Genomic DNA, 19,976 nt, shown 5'->3' on the forward strand with positions numbered 1-19,976 from the left:
TACCATTTTCAGTCTGAAAGCCTGATTGTTGCCCAATCATTACCCTGTTTGGTAACTGTCAAAAAATGGCAAATATCGCTGAAGTCTATTCTAAGACTGTGGCTCACAGTAAGACTGATTAATTCCACCATGTGCTCAGGGACAGACTAGAATCCTACTATATAAACACAGAGATGCAATATCTTTATTTTCACTGTGAATGGGTTGGGGGGTGCAAAATAGGGGAGGGTTTTGTTTTGGGGAGAGTTGTGTGTTTTTTTTATTGGGCACAGGGGAGGGTAATTTACTCTTCTGCTTGCATGCACCTCCTCTAGCAAGGTAGTTTGGTACTTTTCCGCCAGCTAACTATACCACAGGTCAATATAGTCTACAAGTCTAACTGTATATCCTGCCCTCTATCTACCATTCATAGTGACAATAGTGGTAGGTGGATTGTTTGTCCTGATCTTGTTTAGGGACAATAAAAGTATCTAGTGTAGCCTAGAATGCCACAATGCAATGAAAACTTGTATTATGGTAAGTACAAGTGAGTACAAAATTCTACTCTAAGCTGTAAACTGCAGTTAAAATGTAATTTGAATAATGGCACAACGCCCTGTGATTTGAATGTTTTATTCCATTTGGATCAGTTGTGGGTGTACCCTCGACAGTTTCTAAGGTCTGGAAAGGGACAGTAGCAAGCCAGTCTGGCTGTATTTTGATTTTGTGATACTGAAATGCACTCTGTTGTAAATCATCATTCTCCCAACAAGTCGTCTTATAATAATGTGGTTACATATCCTCCCAGAAGGCCCAGTTATTCAGTAAAGCTTAAAGGCCCAGGGCAGTCAAAACCTAGATTTTCCTGTGTTTTATGTATATTTACACACTCTGAGGTTTGAATAATACTGTGAAATTGTGAAAATGATTATAATTCTCTGTTAGTGCATGAGTTGTTTTAAAAGGCCGACTGAAATTTCAGCCTATTTTGGCCTGCCTGGTGACACTCAGATCACTACCAGACAGTCCTAGCAAAATTCTTGCTTGACAAATTGCTCTTTGCAAAGAAGCTGTTTAAACTTTTTTTTACAATTTTTATTGAAAACTATCACAGTAAGGTACTTAAATTATTTGATATTGAAGTAAAAACGACTGCATTGGATCTTTATAGGAAAATATCACTCTTGCTATTTATTTCATTAGTCCAGTATTGATACAGTCCCAAATCGTTTTGCTTATCAGCAATCAATATTCTAGATATAGAACTTTCAAAATACAGAATGTGCTAAACGCATCATACTGTGACACTTTTTAATATTTTGAAAGTTAAAGATCTTGAAAACTTGATTGCTGACATGCAAAACATTTTGGAACTGTATCAAAAGTGGACTAATGAAACAAATACCTAAAGTTTTTGAGTGGAATTTTCCTTTAATCAGGCTCTTGCCTCCTCTCTGAGGCAATTCCTTGAGCACCTTAGAACCTAAATATTCAATATAGCCTAAGTATTTGTCATTTCACATTTAAAATGTATTACCTTTTATGTGTGGCATAAACACAACCAGTAACAATGTTTTAATCTGATTAGGCTACTTCAAAAGTCTCCTGTAGGCTACCTGCGCACCTTTGTCCAAAATATAATTCCAGCATCCAAACGTAATTTGATGAATGGAAATAGACATCTGCTACAAAACTCCCAAAAAAATGTATGACATTAAGAGATTTTCAAACTAAGCCTTCGATACTGGGTACAAGGGAGGGATGTAGTTTCTGTTTGTTGAAATTTACATAGTCTATTTGATTGTGGTGGTGAAAACGCAAACCATGATGTTGAAGTGCCCGAAGTCCGCATCCTTTGCTTATTGGTTGTGTGGTGCATTGTCACAAAAACCTGTTGGTGGACAATTTGTCGCATATATTTTATATAATTATAAAGGTAGCATCAAAATGTTGAAAATCTGTTTAATGACTTAAGCCTACTCTGTTTTACCAGATATATTAATCAGATCCATCCCAGTAGCCTACATTTTACGGTTTAAACGGGCAATCATAGTTCACATAACAGTTAAGTTATGTCATCTCTGCCAATCCTGTCAGAATGATTTTACTTGAAATATGATTAACTGCGCTCAAGCATAGTGGTCACGTGGGGCACCAACTCCGGGCGCTCTTGCGCAGTGTCCTGTAATAACGATATCATTACACTAGTCTACGCTTTAAGGTAGCCTAGCAACCTGCCTGACGTTGTGACATTTTAATTCTCTGTATGGCGGTGTACGACTAACTCTCGGATTAATTATATAATTGACACGACAGATGCTCAATTCATTTATGTAATCCTAGTCACAACGTCAGCTGAATTTGGAGGTTGAGATTCATTTTGGGTGCCTTTATTACGGTCGCCAGCTCTGACTCTATTCTTAATCAGACAGTCTCAGGACGGTGTGTAAGTGATGTTGGTTCCTCTCTAGGAAAACAGTTGCACTGGTCAGATAGCAGGATCGAGGCGCGGGCAACTGTCCCGTTAACTGGACAGTCGGTATCACGCGCACAGAAGCTCCACCAGTAGTCTATCTCAAGGATGCTGTGTTGACTGGACATCAGGCACTAGTCTACTGTTTTTCACGTTTTAAGACATTAAACTCGCGTACCGGGAACAGCGCCCGGTTTTTCACCTTTGACAGGTCGCGCTAGTGTCACTCACGGGCTGTCATACGCCACGGTATCGATTTGTCATTCCCCGGGGCGTAGTATATTTCAGATGAGTCTAGAAGAAAGCCGTTAACCGTAAAGTGCTGGTGTTTTGACGATTGAAAACCTGTAGATATTTGTCCCATATCATGGACTAATTCAATTGGATAAGTATTTCATCATGCCCTGCCTTGCGCCAGATTGAAACCGATTCACTGGCGAAACATTTCACCTTGCAGATGAAAGGTAAATTATTTGTCACCGAGAGTGTGCGCAACCCCACAGCATGTCTGTATGTGATTATTATTGCTTGTTGATTGATCATGCATTCTTGTTTTTTATTTTTCATAGTTCAGTGTGCGGTAGCAAAGAGGTGCATGGCTGAGTAGACCTGTATCAAGTGATGTTATAGATCATATGTAATCTTTGATGTATGACAGATGGGTAGAAAATAATCTCTAGGTCAGTGGTTTCCAACCTGTGGTCCATGGGGGTACTGCAGGTGGTCCGTGAATTGTTTTAAATACTTTATTTTTAGATAATTTTTTATACACCATTTAAGTATAATGGTGTTATAAGCAATTTTACATTACTTTTCACAAACACATTTTTAACAATAATAATAATAGGCCTTTAATTTGTTATATTCCCTGCAAATATGACCACAAATATATTTTATGTAAAAAAACAAAATCCGCTGGTGCTGTATGGACTAAGCTAGTAGGGCCTTGCAAGGACCAGCCGAGTTCGGTGTGGACGGCAATGGGTCCACCAGGCGGACCTGTACACTGTAGCTGTATGGGTATCAGGAGGTGAGGCATGTCTGAACCAATCAGCAGCAGAGGTTGAGCTTGAGCTTTTGGTGGGAGTGTTTGGAAAGACCTAGGTTGTCTGCGGTCTTATCTGATACTTCTTGAAAGGATTGAGCAGGGGGAACACGTCAAAGGTAACTGAGGCACTTTGCAGTTGCACAACGTCTTGTCGAACTGTCCTGAGGGTGAAGGTCTCAGGCTTAGAATTGAGGTTAAGTTGTTGAACAGACTGTGGCATTACTTTCGCTGATCGGTTGGGTCTGTCCAGGTACACCTTGGTCTTCGGGATACTCACCATGATCACGCTTTTCTGGTTTTCCTGTATGGCATCATGAAGGATCGTTAGGTGTTGCTCTTTACATGTCTTGCAAGGTCGTCGGAGGGTGCAAGCATCAGCTTTGTGGGATTGTCCACGCTTCCTCCTTTTTCCATCCCTTAAAACCACTTGACGATTTGTCCTGTGTTCAGCTTCTTGAACTCTTCACATGAGTTGAGAAAGTGTTCTTTATTGTCACAGTATGGCTTGGGTTTGGATTTCTCCCTTGGAATGAGCAGTCTCCTTTGGGTTTGAATCTTCACTTGCTTTGAAAAGGATTGAAGCAGATTTCTCCTTCTGTCTCGTTAAGGCACGGGAGTCTTTCTTGAATGGCTAAGGCATATCACATTGATAGAGGGCTGTGGCTCTGCTTGATTTGCGGTTAGCCTGGGACTTCTTCTGCAACCAGGCTGCCAAGTCGTGTAGGGTGTATGTCTGTTCCGTGCCAGTCCTAAGGATGCCGCGGTCTCAGCAGTACTCAACGAATTCATCCCGGTAGCTTGCTCAAGAGATGGTCGACGTGGGATCCACATCTGAGCTCATAGCCATTCTACCCCTCAAGGGTCCTGGGCATGCCTACCAGTGAGTGGATAGATAGGGAAAAGATGTCGAAGGCTTCTGCATCTCCGAACCTGATGGCAGGGGAGTTTAGGATGGTGGCTAGCTCACACTGGATGAGTTGGCGGGGCTGACCGTACTTGTCCTGCAAGGTTTTTAAGGAAACAGTGTAAAGTCTCGGGTCGTGCATGTAGGCCTTAGTGAGCTGGACTGCACTCTGTAGTTTCAGGTGGACCAGTTGGACTTGATACTTATACCTCTCGTTTAGGTGTCTGTGACTGCTTATCAGGTATCTAGGGCTATCTTGAGGAGGGCAAAGTCACTCTCTCTACCGCTCTCAAAGTAGGGCAACGATGGCTTCGGCATGCCGTATGATGGAGCAGGATAGGGTGCTGCTGGATTGGGATAGGGCACGCTTAAACCTGGATGGAAGCCTGGTGCTGCTGGGACTGGATGAGGTATGTTTTGTCCCGTAGTTAAGTAGGGTTCACAAGGAACAGGGTATGGTGTAAATCCTGGTGCAGGATATGCCGCTGCGGATGCTGGTCCAGGGTATGAAGCCGCAGGTGCTGGTCCGGAGTATGGAGCCGTAGGTGTTGATCCTGGGTGCGGAACCGCTGGAGCTGGGTGAGGAACCACAGGAGCTGTAGCAGGGTGCGGAACCACAGGAGCTGTAGCTGGGTACGGAAACCACAGGAGCTGGAGCAGGGTGCGGAACCATGGGAGTTAGAGCATGGTGTGGAACCACGGGAGATGGAGAAAGGTGCAGAACCATGGGAGCTGGAGCTGGGTGCAGAACCACGGAGCTGCTGATGAGTGCCTCGGGTAGGCAGGGAAAAGATGATGTGAGTCTTCATAGGCTCCGCCTCTTTCTCCTAGGTTGGCGTGTTGTGGTTGTGTGAGTGGGATAGACGCAAAGCTGTCACATGATTCATCAGACAGTGCTGGTGAGGGGCTCCTCTGCTCTGACTGAGTCATCTGGATTCTGGCTGCATCAATGCGTTCATCTCTTTCTTTAAGAAAGGATGTGACAAGCTTGGCTAGATCTAGCTCATTAGCTACCTTCTGTAGATGCCACTGCCTGTTCAATTGTGTAGCTATTGCTTCTCGGGCCCGATGAGCTTCCTCCTGTCGACGCTGAGTCTCTTCCTGTTGTCGCTGAGCTTCTCTGGCTTCGGCTGCTATGCGTCGACACTACGTCGACGTAGTGATCTTGCTCTAGCTGGCATTGTAGGTAGCTTCATTCTTTCCTCCAACATAGCTGCTTGGAAGTGGGATAGATCTGGGAAGCGGCTCACCGATAAACTGGCACTATATCTGGATCTGGTAACACTCCTCTCTGATTGGATGTCCGCTTGACTACTCCTTTGTCCTAATGAGGGGGGTGCCTGAGTGGTGGGGAGATATTGAACAGCATAATCGCCCAGGTGAGCTGGGGGATGTCTTTCTTGGATGGGTCCGTATGTGTCGGATCCATATCTTCAGGTGGTTTACTCAATCCAACTCTAAGGACCATGAATTAGAGGATGGTGCCTCTGGAATTTATTCAGTGATTGAGTAGGTGAAGTTATGGAGATTGTACTCCTATTAGAGAGATGGTGAGAGAGACAGAATCCTCAGTTTAGGATTCTTTAATGTTAATTGGAGATTAACAATGTTTGCAATTTTGTGCCATGTCATTCAGATTTGATTATCCAATTAACTGTCCATTTATCCATACAAGATGTGGTCTGAAAATAATAAGCATCAATACTAAGATAAGGCACATGCAGCATAAAAAAATAAACACATAATGCTGTAATAATGATGAAAATATTCTTAAACTATTGACAACTTCATCAGTAAAACAGGGGGAAAACATAAACCTTACTTACAGTTTTGGTATTCACGCACAGTGATGAATACATTGGTCAGAAAATAAATAATGTCCAAAACTGAGAGTTGTGTTCACAGCTGTAGGTGGCAAGCTGCGCTTGGTAATGAACTAAACACTGTGCCAGTTTGCGATAGCTGTGACATCATCACTGAGTTCTTAAAGGGACAGGCTTTCTTACAGCTGCTGTAGGTCACTTGTAGTCCACCTATGTAACTCCACCTCTTCTGAAACCAGGGGATAACGAGGGCTTCCAGGGGAGAATGAGGGCTTCCGTGGCTTCCCTCTCATTGAAGCCATGGAAGTTCAAGGCCGACCACGGTACTGCAGACATTGTCAGCAAACACTGTAGTGAATGGGAAAAGGGCAATCTTTGTGAAAATAATTTTTTTCCCGAAGACAATCATGGTACGTAATTGCTTCTAATACACCATATGTATGTTCTTCAACCGATTATTTTAAAATTGCACACAAAATAAATTATAAGGATTATTGAATTGCTAATAGCAGCCTGCAGTACCCCAGCCACCTTCAACTGGAGTTACTCAATGAGAGGGGGCAGCAATGAGCTAGCCTGCGATGTCACTTCCTGGAGTACCTCAAACTGTGCATGTTATGTATCCATGAGATGCCATCTTAACCGGCACCATTTGGCTTCAATGTGCTATTGAGTCTTCACATAGGAATGATTGGTGTCACGTGATCGATGGCTGTCCATTCAATGGCTGAATCAACATGTATATAGCCACTAACAACAACATTTGTGATGGCTTTTTTCTTTCCAAGGTATTGCGTTATTCACAGTGACACACCTTCCATGACCACAACCACAATCTATTATGTTTAGGCTACCCTTCCACATTCAAGTGGTCACATGTACCTTTCAGTTTCCATAGCCACTCTGAATGTCATGAATAAATCAGGGAGGGTATTTCATTTATGGAGGTCGGCGGACAAACAATGCGTTTGGTAAGTGAGCTGTTCTTGCTGTCACTGGCATCTTATAGGCTGATTCTCATAGAGTGAGTAGCCTACTTAATGTCATGTGACCCATTGTGTTCTTGCTCTGTATTTACTGCTGCAGTGGGTTAGTGTTCTGTCTGAGACTATCTCGCTGCCACACATAGTGTGTGTGTTAGAGTGTGTTAGAGATATACATTGTTCTACCTGGATTTTCTGAGGCAGAGGGGGCATGATAGATTAGTTTGAAGAGTAGAAAAGCCCACCCTTCCCTTCCATAACATACAGTAGTTGAAAGGGAAGATGCAAGGAGGGAATGGAGCAGGGAGTAATGGGATAGAAAGGGGGTTGGACTAGGGGACTGAAATGTGTTGCTAAGCAACAGGAAAGTAGACATGGATTAGGGTAGAAAGTTGGTTCCCACCGACTGCCTATGGTTTAGTATGGTTATGATGTCAGCTGTGATGTCTGGGGACTGGGGGGCAGGAGGTGGACAGGTACTCAGTGTGAGCCAGTTCCCTCACCCCCTTCTGGCTCCATGCCAATTCCCCCTCCCAGTCGGGCCACAGGGTTCTGTGTTAGATGGAGACAGTCTGTGACAAGAGGGGGGATGAGGGAAGGGGTTGTGAAGGAAAAACAAACACAGGTCTCTCATCTTCTCATTCTACATTTACATCGGTTACACAACCAGCCCAGCAGACTGCACATTCCTCTCTCTTGTAATTGCTCTCCCATCTGTTCAATCTCTTTATCTAACAAACGCTCTCCCATCCCTTCCACATTATTTGTGGTTACTAATCAGGTTAATGGATCAAATGCAGCAGAAACAAAGCAGCATAGATCCAGCAAGACTATCTGGACAACCTGGGTTGAATGCTGTTCCAGGACCTGCTCTACCCCTGCAACCAACAGCCCAGGACACCTTTATAACCTGTCCCATAGTGGGGTCTGGGAAACTCCCAGGAATGGGTCCAGTTCAGGCCTCAGGTGTACGTGAGATGCCAGACCCGGTGAGGCTGGAGAATGTACAGCCTGGGTCCAGTGCTACAGTTCCAGTCAATATCAGCCGTCCCAGACCTACTGCACTGAATTCCTCCAGAGGTCCAGAGGCTGATATGAAGGATAAGGCCTTTATTCCAAACCGCATTCCTGGACCACACAGCCCCATCTCCCTGTCCCAGTCCCCCACAGAGTCTTCCCTGTTGTCCCGCAGCCCTCAGAGTCCTCATAGCACTCAGCCTTACACCGGCCAGTCTTACCTCATCCCACAGCCTAACCTGCCTCAGCCTTGCCTCACCCCGCCATCCAGCCTCAGCCCCAAACCAGGCTCCAGTCCACAACCCCAGAGGACCAGATCCCCTGGGGGCGCTGTGAAGAACCAGCCACAGACTGACAAGACTGAAGGAGAAACAGATTACGGCTTCAGGTGAGACAGATCACGAATGATGACGCCAAGTACTATTTCAGTAGCATGCCAACCATATATTACATTTGTTCCAGTTTTTCTTTCTACTCCTTGACTAAATACAGTAACATGTTGTTGTCTCCATGGAGATTGTTCTCTCTTTCCGTCCTTGGCATGACAAACGAGCTAGGCAGAACCCAGCCTCAGGTATAGAAGCCATTTGCAGGATGATGGGTTGATATGAGCCAGAATGTGTCATGTGAATTAAATGCCATACATCTCAGTAAGAACCATCTGAACTAGACAGAATGCATACAGGCTGCACATTTCCTTGACAGAGGTCCCAGACCTCTCTCTCTCTCTCCTTCTGTTCATTCACAACCACTAAAATCACTTTTACTGATATTCGATTGGATTGTTCCTGTAGGTGCAGTTTATAGTCTCCATAACATTGAGCTATACATTATTACATAATCATTACATTACTACACAGTTATGATTGCAAATCTACACTACAAAAGTATGTAGACACCCCTTCCAATTAGTGGATTCGGCTATTTCAGCCACAACCGTTGCTGACAGGTGTATACAATCGAGCACACAGCCATGCAATCTCCATAGACAAACATTGGCAATAGAATGGCCCGTACTGAAGAGCTCAGTGACTTTCAACGTGCCACTGTCATAGGATGCCACCTTTCCAACAAGTCAGTTCGTCAAATTTCTGCCCTGCTAGAGCAGCCCCGGTCAACTGTAAGTGCTGTTATTGTGAAGTGGAAGCGTCTAGGAGCAACAACGGCTCTGCAGCGAAGTGGTAGGCCACACAAGCCCACAGAACAGGGCCGCTGAGTGCTGAAGCGCGTAGCGTGTAAAAAGCATCAGTCCTCGGTTGCAACACTCACTACCAAGTTCCAAAATGTCTCTGGAAGCAACGTCAGCACAATAACTATTCGTCGGGAACTTAATGAAATGGATTTCCATGGCCAAGCAGCCGCATGCAAGCCTCAGATCACCATGCGCAATGCCAAGCGTCGGCTTGAGTGGTGTAAAGCTCACCACCATTGGACTCTAGAGCAGTGTTCTCTGGAGTGATGAATCACACTTCACCATCTGGCAGTCTAACGGACAAATCTGAATTTGGAGGATGCCAGGAGAACGCTACTTGCCTCAATGCATAGTGCCAACTGTAAAGTTTGGTGGAGGACGAATAATGGTCTGGGGCAGTTTTTCATGGTTCGGGCTAGGCCTCTTAGTTCAGGTGAAGGGATATCTTAACGTTACAGCATGCAATTACATTATGGACGATTCTGTGCTTCTAATTTTGTGGCAACAGTTTGGGGAAGGCCCTTTCCTGTTTCAGCATGACAATGCCCCCGTGCACAAAGCGAGGTCCATACAGAAATGGTTTGTCGAGATCGGTGTGGAAGAACTTGACTGGCCTGCACAGAGCCCTGACCTCAGCACCTTCGAATACCTTTGAGATGAATTGGAATGCTGACTGCGAGCTAGGCCTAATCGCCCAAGCAAGTCCCTGCAGCAATGTTCTAACATCTAGTGGAAAGCCTTCCCAGAAGAGTGGAGGCTGTTATAGCAGCAAAGGGGGGACCAACTCCATATTACGGCCCATGATTTTGGAATGAGATGTTCGACGAGCAGGTGTCCCCATAATTTTGGGCATGTAATGTATGTAAAGTTTAACTAATGTATGTAGTTTTACTGATAATGTAGGATGTGCATTACCCCCTGTGTCGTCCTCTAATAGGGTTCACATTGTCACATGGAATGTGGGCTCTGCTCTTCCTCCTGATGACATCACCTCTCTGTTTGGGCCGCATGCTGGCGATGGGAGCACAGACATGTTTATCATTGGGTGAGCTTCTGCTCCAATCAAAACGGTGCCAGCATTCAATGTCTCCTCCATCATACCTCTATCACTGTTCTGATCTCTCCTCTACTACTGATGTCACCACATCTTATCATCCAAACATTCTTCTTATTCCTCTTCTCCTCCCACTGAGTTATGAGTTGTTCTTCCTCTTTTCCTCCCCACTCAGGCTACAGGAAGTGAACTCTATGATTAACAAGCGGCTGAAGGATGCTCTCTTCACCGACCAGTGGAGTGAACTCTGCATGGACACACTGAGTCGATTTGGATATGTGCTGGTCAGTAAAGAGTTAACTCGCAATGTTGTGCCAGGCCAGTCACTGTCTCAATCTCTGTGGATACAGTTACTCTCTATTTCTCTCTCTCCCTCTCTCTCTCGCTCTCACCTCCCCCTCTATCGCTGTAGGTGACGTCCCAGCGTATGCAGGGGGTGCTGTTGCTGGTGTTCTCAAAATTTTGTCATCTTCCATTTCTGAGGGGTTTGCAGACAGAGAAAACACGCACAGGCCTCGGGGGCTACTGGGTGAGTGTCACCCTGGCAACCCCTGCTCTAAAATAGGAGCTTGTTGGTAAATGCAGAGTCCAAAAACACTTGTTAAATACGTACAGTGTATAAGGAAAGTATTCAGACCCCTTGCCTTTTTCCACATTTTGTTATGTTACAGCCTTTTTCTAAAATGTATTAAATTGTTGTTGTTTTTTTCAGCAATCTACACACAATACCCCATAATGACAAAGCCGAAATAGATTTTTAGACATTTTGGCAAATTTATAAAAAATAAATAACTTAAATATGACATTTATATAAGTATTCAAACCCTTTACTCAGAACTTTGTTGAAGCACCTTTGGCAGCGATTACAGCCTTGAGTCTTCTTGGATATGATGCTACAAGCTTGGCACACCTGTATTTCAAGAATTTCTCCCATTCTTCTCTGCAGATCCTCTCAAGCTCTGTCAGGTTGGATGGGGAGCGTCACTGCACAGCTATTTCAGGTCTTTCAAGAAAAGTTTGATCGGGTTTCAAGTCTGTGCTCTGGCTGGGTCACTCGAGGACATTCAAAGACTTGCCCCGAAGTCTTGACTGTGTGCTTAGGGTTGTTGTACTATTGGAAGGTGAACCTTTGCCCCAGTCTGAGGTCCTGAGCACTTTAAAGCAGGTTTTCATCAAGGATCTCTCTGTACTTTGAGCTGTTCATCTTTCCCTCGATCGTGACTTGTCTCCAAGTCCCTGCCGCTGAAAAACATCCACACAGCATGATGCTGCCACCACCTTGCTTCACTGTAGGGATTGTTCCAGGTTTCTTCCAGACGTGACGCTTGGCATTCAGGCCAAAGAGTTCAATCTTGGTTTCATCAGACCAGAGAATCTTGTTTCTCATGGTCTGAGAGTCCTTTAGGTGCCTTTTGGCAAACTCCAAGCGGGCTGTCATGTGCCTTTTACTCAGGAGTGGCCACTGTACCACAAAGGCCTGATTGGTGGAGTCCTGCAGAGATGGTTGTCCTTCTGAAAGGTTCTCCCATCTCCACAGAGGAACTCTGGAGGTCTGTCAGTGACCATCAGGTTCTTGGTCACCTCCCTGACCAAGGCCCTTCTCCCCCGATTGCTCAGTTTGGCCGGGCGAATAGCTCTAGGAAGAGTCTTGGTGGTTCTAACCTTCTTCCATTAAGAATGATGGAGGCCACTGTGTTCTTGGGGACCTTCAATGCTGCAGACATTTTTTGATACCCTTCCCCAGATCTGTGCCTCCACACAATCCTGTCTCAGAGCTCTATGGACAATTCCTTCGACCTCATGTCTTGGTTTTTGCTCTGACATGCATTGTCAACTGTTGGACCTTATATAGACAGGTGTGTGCCTTTCCAAATCATGTCCAATCAATTGAATTTTCCACAGGTGGACTCCAATCTAGTTGTAGAAACATCTCAAGGATGATCATTGGAAACATGATGCACCTGAGCTCAAGTTTGAGTCTCATAGCAAAGGGTATGAATACTTATGTAAATAACGTATTTCGGTTTTTTATCTGTAATACATTTGCAAAAATTCCTAAAAAACATTTTTTGATTTGTGATTATAGGGTATTGTGTGTAGATTGATAAGGAAATAAATAAATGTAATCAATTTTATAATAAGGCTGTAACGTAACAAAATATGGAAAAAGTTAAGAGGTCTGAATACTTTCTGAATGCACTGTAGCTTTTAAATTGCATCAAAATATGTTAATATGCCAGGGAGAGAGAAAAGAGGTGTGTGTGTGTGTGTGTGCGTGCGTGCGTGCGTGCGTGCGTGCGTGCGTGCGTGCGTGCGTGCGTGTTGACCTTCCTGAGCATGTTGATGTCAGCATCAATACTGGCTGCCGGAGCAGTCTCCTTCTCTCTGAGGTCAGTGCAGCAGGACTGTCAGGCTGTCTGGTTCTCTGATACCATGCCATCTGTCCTTTCATGCTTATCACAGTGGATGTTTGATTACAAAGGCTGGTAGAGCATCCATCTTTTATCCATCAGTGTGTGTTACATTTTCATACTATCTCTCTATTCCCCTCCCCCAGGGTAATAAAGGGGGTGTAAGTGCGAGGATGACGATGTTCGGCCACCCGGTGTGTTTCCTGAACTGTCACCTGCCGGCTCACATGCGGAACCTGGAGCAGCGCATGGAGGACTTTGGGAGCATTCTGCATCAACAGCAGTTTGAGGGCGGGACCGCCTCGGGTGTGCTGGACCACGAGTGGGTCATTTGGATGGGGGAGGGCTGATGTAAACAGTATGTCTAGGGCCAGGAGTTTATCCCACCTGGCCACCTATGGGAGTTTTTTTGGTGACGTTTTACTTGACACCCAGCATCATCACGTTATGACACAGTCATAACCATGTAATAAAAGCTGACATAACTTGTCATAAGATATATATTTAAACCTGTTGTGACATATATTGCGTTTTTTATGGCTGGTTATGACACCTACATAAGAGTGTCAAAACCCACAAAACCTACCACACAAGGCAAAACATTCCATTACACCACAGCCTACGTGTCAACAGTATGTTTATGTTATACCATTATTATTTTTTTGACCATATTAAATTAGCTTTGTATATGCGCACACATTGATATCAGACATTCACCTACCCCAATGCACTGTTGCTGATGACTGGGATGAATACAGGAGTATATTTCAGTAGCAGGACAAGACATCCTCTTTTTGACTGATGACTGACATAAGAGCATGTACGAGATAGGCCTATCTCAATCAATCAAATGTATTTATAAATGTTACATCAGCAGATGTCACAAAGTGCTTATACAGAAACCCAGCCTAAAACCCCCAAAAAGCAAGCAATGCAGATGTACAGTAGAAGCACGGTGGCTGGGAAAAGCTCCCTAGAAAGGCAGGAATTTAGGAAGAAACCTAGAGAGGATTATATGTAATAATGCTTCTTGACAGTGTCATGAAGTGTATTTTCTTTGTCTAAGTAAAATGACACAGGATGGTCATAATGCTTCATGACAGTGTCATAAAGTGTATTTTCTACAAGTTATTTAAAATATGATGAAAAAACATTAATTACAACAAGAAATTATTTAAGAAACAAACTTTCAAATGAAAGGAAACTTCTTGGCAGGGAAAAAAATAATTTTGACACTCTTATGTAGGTGTCATAACCAGCCATAAAATAACGCAATATATGTGTAAAAATATATGTAATGACAATGTTAGGACGATATTATGACAGATTATGACAAGTTACATCAGCTGTTATGACATATTATGACATGGTAATGCCTGTGTCATAACGTGCTATGACACTGGGTTTCAAGTAAAGTGTCACCATTTTTTCTTGTTCAGGTCATGTGGTCAGGTCAGGTGGTCAGGAAATACTCCTGGTCCTAATTATCAAATCAAATGAAATGTTATTTGTCACATGCCCGGAATACAACAGGTGTAGACCTTACAGTGAAATGCTTACTTACAAGCCCTTTTAACCAACAATGCAGTTTCAAGAAAATCCCTAAAAAAGTAAGAGATAAGAATAACAAATAATTAAAGAGCAGCAGTAAATGACAATAGCTGGGCTATATACAGGGTGTACCGGTACAGAGTCAATGTGCGGGGGGCACCGGTGTCAAGGTAATTCAGGTAATTATGTACATGTAGGTAGAGTTATTAAAGTGGCTATGCATAGATAACAACAGAGAGTACCAGCAGCGTGGGGGGGGGGGGGGGGCAATGCAAATAGTCTGGGTAGCCATTAGCTGTTCAGGAGTCTTATGGCTTGGGGTAGAAGCTGTTTAGAAGCCTCTTGGACCTAGACCTGGCGCTCTGGTACCGCTTGCCGTGCGGTAGCAGAGAGAACAGTCTATGATTAGGATAGCTGGAGTCTTTGACAATTTTTAGGGCCTTCCTCTGACACCACCTGGTATAGAGGTCCTGGTATAGAGGTCTATACCACCTGGTATAGAGGTCATGTACTGGGCCGTACGCACTACCCTCTGTAGTGCCTTGCAGTTGGAGGCCGAGCAGTTGCCATACCAGGCAGTGATGCAACCGGTCAGGATGCTCTCGATGGTGCAGCTGTAAAACCTTTTGAGGATCTGAGGACCCATGCCAAATCTTTTCAGTCTCCTGTGGGGGAATAGGTTTTGTCGTGCCCTCTTCACGACTGTCTTGGTGTGCTTGGACCATGTTAGTCTGTTGGTGATGTGGACGCCAAGGAACTTGAAGCTCTCAACCTGCTCCACTACAGCCCCGTCGATGAGAATGTGGGCATGCTCGGTCCTCCTTTTCCTGTAGTCCACAATCATCTCCTTTGTCTTGATCACGTTGAGGGAGAGGTTGTTGTCCTTGCTCCACACGTTCAGGTCTCTGACCTCCTCCCTATAGGCTGTCTCATCATTTTCAGTGATCAGGCCTACCACTGTTGCGTCATCAGCAAATTTAATGATGGTGTTGGGGTCGTGCCTGGCCGTGCAGTCATGAGTGAACAGAGAGTACAGGAGGGGACTGAGCACACACCCCTGAGGGGCCCCCATGTTGAGGATCAACGTGGCGGATGTGTTGTTACCTACCCTTCCAACCTGGGGGCGGCCTATCAGGAAGTCCAGGATCCAGTTGCAGAGGGAGGTGTTTAGTCCCAGGGTCCTTAGCTTAGTAATGAGCTTTGTGGGCACTAGGGTGTTGAACGCTGAGCTGTAGTCAATGAATAGCATTATCACATAGGTGTTCCTTTTGTCCAGGTGGGAAAGGACAGAGTGGAGTGCAATAGAGATTGCATCATCTGTGGATCTGTTGGATTAGGTATGCAAATTGGAGTGTGTCTAGGGTTTCTGGGATAATGGTGTTGATGTGAGCCATGACCAGCCTTTCAAAGCATTTTATGGCTCCAGACGTGAGTGCTACGGGTCGGTAGTCATTTAGGCAGGTTACCTTAGTGTTCTTGGGCACAGGGACTATGGTGGTCTGCAAGAAACATGTTGGTATTACAGACTCAGACAGGGAGAGGTTGAAAATGTCAGTGAAGACACTTGCAAGTTGGTCAGTGCATGCTCGGAGTACATGTCCTGGTAATCCGTCTGGCCCAATGGCCTGTGAATGTTGACCTGTTTAAAGGTCTTACTCACATCGGCTGCAGAGAGCGTGATCACACAGTCGTCCGGAACAGCTGATGCTCTCATGCATGTTTCAGCGTTACTTGCCTCGAAGCGAGCATAGACATTATTTAGCTCGTCTGGTAGGCTTGTGTCACTGGGCAGCTGTTGGCTGTGCTTCCCTTTGTAGTCTGTAATAGTTTGCAAGCCCTGACACATCCGCCGAGTGTCGGAGCCGGTGTTGTACGATTCGACCTAAGTCCTGTATAGACGCTGTGCCTGTTTGATGGTTCATCGGAGGGCATAGCAGGATTTCTTATAAGCTCCCGCTCCATGAAAGCGGCAGCTCTACCCTTTCGCTCAGTGCGAATGTTGCCTGTAATCCATGGCTTCTGGTTGGGGTATGTACGTACGGTCACTGTGGGGACGATATGCTCGATGTACTTATTGATAAAGCCAGTGACTGATGTGGTGTACTCCTCAATGCCATCGGAGGAATCCCGGGAACATATTCTAGTCTGTGCTAGCAAAACAGTCCTGTAGTTTAGCATCTGCTTCATCTGACCATTTTTTTATAGACCGAGTCACTGGTGCTTCCTGCTTTAACTTTTGCTTGTAAGCAGGAATCAGGAAGATAGAGTTATGGTCAGATTTGCCAAATGGAGGGCGAGGGAGAGCTTTGTACGTGTCGTTGTGTGTGGGGTAAAGCTGGTCTCAAATTTTTCCCCCTCTGGTTGCACATTTAACATGCTGATAGAAATGAGGTAAAACTGATTTAAGTTTCCCTGCATTATAATCCCTGGCCACTAGGAGCGCCGCCTCTGGATGAGCGTTTTCCTGTTTGCTTATGGCGGAATACAGCTCAGTGCGGTTTTAGTGTACAGATGAAATACAGATGAAAACTCTCTAGGTAGATAGTGTGGTCTACAGCTTATCATGATATACTCTACCTCAGGCGAGCAAAACCCTGAGACTTCCTTAGATATCGTGCACCAGCTATTGTTTACAAATATGCACAGTCCCCCGCCCCGTGTCTTACCAGAGGCTGCTGTTCTGTCCTGCCGATAGACTGTATAACCCGCCAGCTGTATGTTCTTAATGTCGTCGTTCAGCCACGACTCGGTGAAACATAAGATATTACAGTTTTTAATGTCCCGTTGGTAGGATATACGTGCTTTCAGTTCGTCCCATTTATTTTCCAGCGATTGAATGTTAGCTAGCAGAATGGAAGGGCAGATTAGCCACTCGTCGCCTGATCCTCACAAGGCATCCTGATCTCTTTCCGCGAAACCTACGTTTCCTTTTCCAGCGAATCACAGGGATCTGGGCCTGGTCGGGTGTCCATAGTATATCCCTCGCGACCGACTCGTTGAAGAAGAACTCCTTGTCCAATTTGAGGTGAGTAATCCCAGTTCTGAGCTCTTTTCGGTCATAAGAGACGGTAGCAGCAACATTATGTACAAAACAAGTTACGAACTACGCGAAAAAACTAACAAAATAGCATGGTTGCTTAAGAGCCGAAAAGACGGCAGCCCTACCCTCCGGCGCCATCTTTGAGCCTGGTGTTCTGATGATCAGTTGTTGGCTCATAGAGTGGTGAAATGGTCCTGTGTTCTTCTCCCAGCGTGGTGTTCTGGTTTGGAGATCTTAACTTCCGCATAGAGGACTATGACATTCATGTGGTGAAGAGTGCCATTGACAGCAATAAACTACCTTTGCTGTGGGAGAGAGACCAGGTGAGAAATCTGCCAGTTATTTGACATTTAAAAAAAGAGTCCAAATGGAATTTTCTTTGAAAACAGAGTACCAAATGGAAGTCATGTTTATCTTTGAAAACAATGACTGTTGATTAATTACCTGCAGAGATAGCTATAGCACCAACAAAAATGAACCTACACCCAATAATATTCAATCACACAGTGGCTGCATCAAGTCAAGCAAGCTACTTTGATGATTCAATTATATTGTCTGTGTCTCTCCCTCTCTCTCTCGCTCTCTCTCTCTTCATTCTCACATGTTTGTTTTGCAGCTCAACATAGCCAAAAACAGTGAGTCCATCTTAGACGGTTTCTTAGAAGGCCCTCTCAAATTCCCCCCCACATATAAGTTTGATGTGGGGACACACACATACGACACCAGGTACGTGATACTGTGTAGAGCAATAAATGGTTTGTGATTGATGTGATGCTCCCTTTTTACTGACTTGCTATGATATGGGGGGTAGTTTAGTGTTAGGACACAGTTAGGCAACGCACTACCAGGATACACGTCCACACTCCAATCCCAGGTGGCAGCACCAACCGGGTCAAGGGCTTTTCTCTGCCAGGAAGCCTGGAGAAGTTGACAGGTGTGAGCAATCAGGATGACGTGTGTGTGTGTGTGTGTGTGTGTGTGTGTGTGTGTGTGTGTGTGTGTGTGTGTGTGTGTGTGTGTGTGTGTGTGTGTGTGTGTGTGTGTGTGGATGCTTCTCGGCCTGTCGTTGTTTTGTGTTAGTTAGCCTCTTTATTTTAGGCATGCCTCTTTGTAGTTTTTGGGGGGGGGGGTTGGATCAGCTTTAATATTGCGGATAGATTGTTGCTTCCATCAATGTAATTGTCTGCATCATTTCCAATCCCCCATATATTTTTGGGGTAAATATATATATCTATATACATACATACACATACCCATATACATATGTATATATATACATAAACATTCATACATTCTTTGTAGTTTTCTTTTGTTTTTATTTATTTTGGGTTACCACTTTGAACGTATACTAATCTGCTTGGATTAGCCGACTATGGGAGTCATGACTGAGGTGGCCCTGAACCTAAGGGAAGGTTTCTGTATCCCGGGTACATGCATTCAACACCTGGTTGCATACGCTTACTTCTCACATTTATGCACACATCAAATCAGGTTACAGACCTTGTAGCTAGGCCTTAGACATAATGAGTGCAGCAAAATTGGCAAGTTATTGGTTTCATAATAACACCTCTATTGACTGATTCACTGACCTCCAATTCCCACTATTATCTCTCTCTCTGTTCCTCTCACAGCAGTAAGAAGCGAAAGCCAGCATGGACAGACCGTATCCTGTGGCGTCTGCGTTGTACGGGCTCCCCTGTTCCTACCCACAATGCGGCGCTGCAGCGCGGCCTGACCTCTTGGCTGGGTGGGGCAACCAAGGTGGTGCAACACTCCTACCGCAGTCACATGGGCTACACCTGCAGCGACCACAAGCCTGTCTCTGCTGTCTTCTCATTACATGTAAGTCCAACCTCCTGTGACCCCTGGACTCTCACCCCAGCAGTCACTGTTTGATGTTTATCCAGATATGGTGAAAAAGCTTCACAGTTACTGTTACATTATAGCCTTAGAAATTCATCACATAAGAATCACCCTCTGAAATTATCTTTCTATCTCTCTGTTTATTTTTCACTCTCATGCTCTCTCCCTCAGTTCCCATTTAAAGTGGACCTTCCTCTTGTAACGTTAGAGTATGTGAAGGAGTGGACTAAGGTTTCTGACGCTACGGTCAGATTCACTGTGATGTCCAACTTCCAGCGCAGCTCATGGGACTGGGTTGCAATATACAAGGTAACTGTGACTTCAACTTCAAAGCAGTGAGATTTCATATCTTCTCTCACACAATATCTATAGGTTATTAGGGCTATGCGTAATTGTTCCATGGTCAATTGAAGTCTGTGATTTGTCTACACAGGTTGGGTTCAAACATCACAAGGACTATGTAACATATATGTGGGCCAAAGCAGATCATGGGTCACAGGTATGATACAAAGCCTGACAAACATACTCCCACAAACTCAACCTCATTTATCCATTGAGATGAGAAAACATTTATCCATTGAGATGAGAAAACATTTATCCATTGAGATGAGAAAACATTTATCCATTGAGATGAGAAA

General features: G+C 44.7%; 1 protein-coding gene across 1 annotated transcript in view; it reads left to right on the forward strand.

Annotated features, from left to right (window-relative positions):
- The first annotated feature begins 2,056 nt into the window (after positions 1-2,056).
- The window catches only part of LOC111961504 (inositol polyphosphate 5-phosphatase K), a 20,484-nt gene continuing 2,564 nt past the window's right edge, over positions 2,057-19,976 (forward strand). The window contains exons 1-11 of the mRNA XM_023983825.2: positions 2,057-2,916; positions 7,992-8,615; positions 10,357-10,464; positions 10,649-10,757; positions 10,886-11,002; positions 13,031-13,206; positions 17,687-17,798; positions 18,092-18,201; positions 19,107-19,317; positions 19,510-19,647; positions 19,772-19,837. Of these exons, the coding sequence (XP_023839593.1) occupies positions 7,996-8,615; positions 10,357-10,464; positions 10,649-10,757; positions 10,886-11,002; positions 13,031-13,206; positions 17,687-17,798; positions 18,092-18,201; positions 19,107-19,317; positions 19,510-19,647; positions 19,772-19,837 (1,767 nt within the window). The 5' untranslated portion in view covers positions 2,057-2,916; positions 7,992-7,995. The remainder of the gene's footprint in view (positions 2,917-7,991; positions 8,616-10,356; positions 10,465-10,648; positions 10,758-10,885; positions 11,003-13,030; positions 13,207-17,686; positions 17,799-18,091; positions 18,202-19,106; positions 19,318-19,509; positions 19,648-19,771; positions 19,838-19,976) is intronic.

The sequence above is a fragment of the Salvelinus sp. IW2-2015 genome, linkage group LG4q.1:29, assembly GCF_002910315.2.
Source record: "Salvelinus sp. IW2-2015 linkage group LG4q.1:29, ASM291031v2, whole genome shotgun sequence".
Classification (NCBI taxonomy): domain Eukaryota; kingdom Metazoa; phylum Chordata; class Actinopteri; order Salmoniformes; family Salmonidae; genus Salvelinus; species Salvelinus sp. IW2-2015.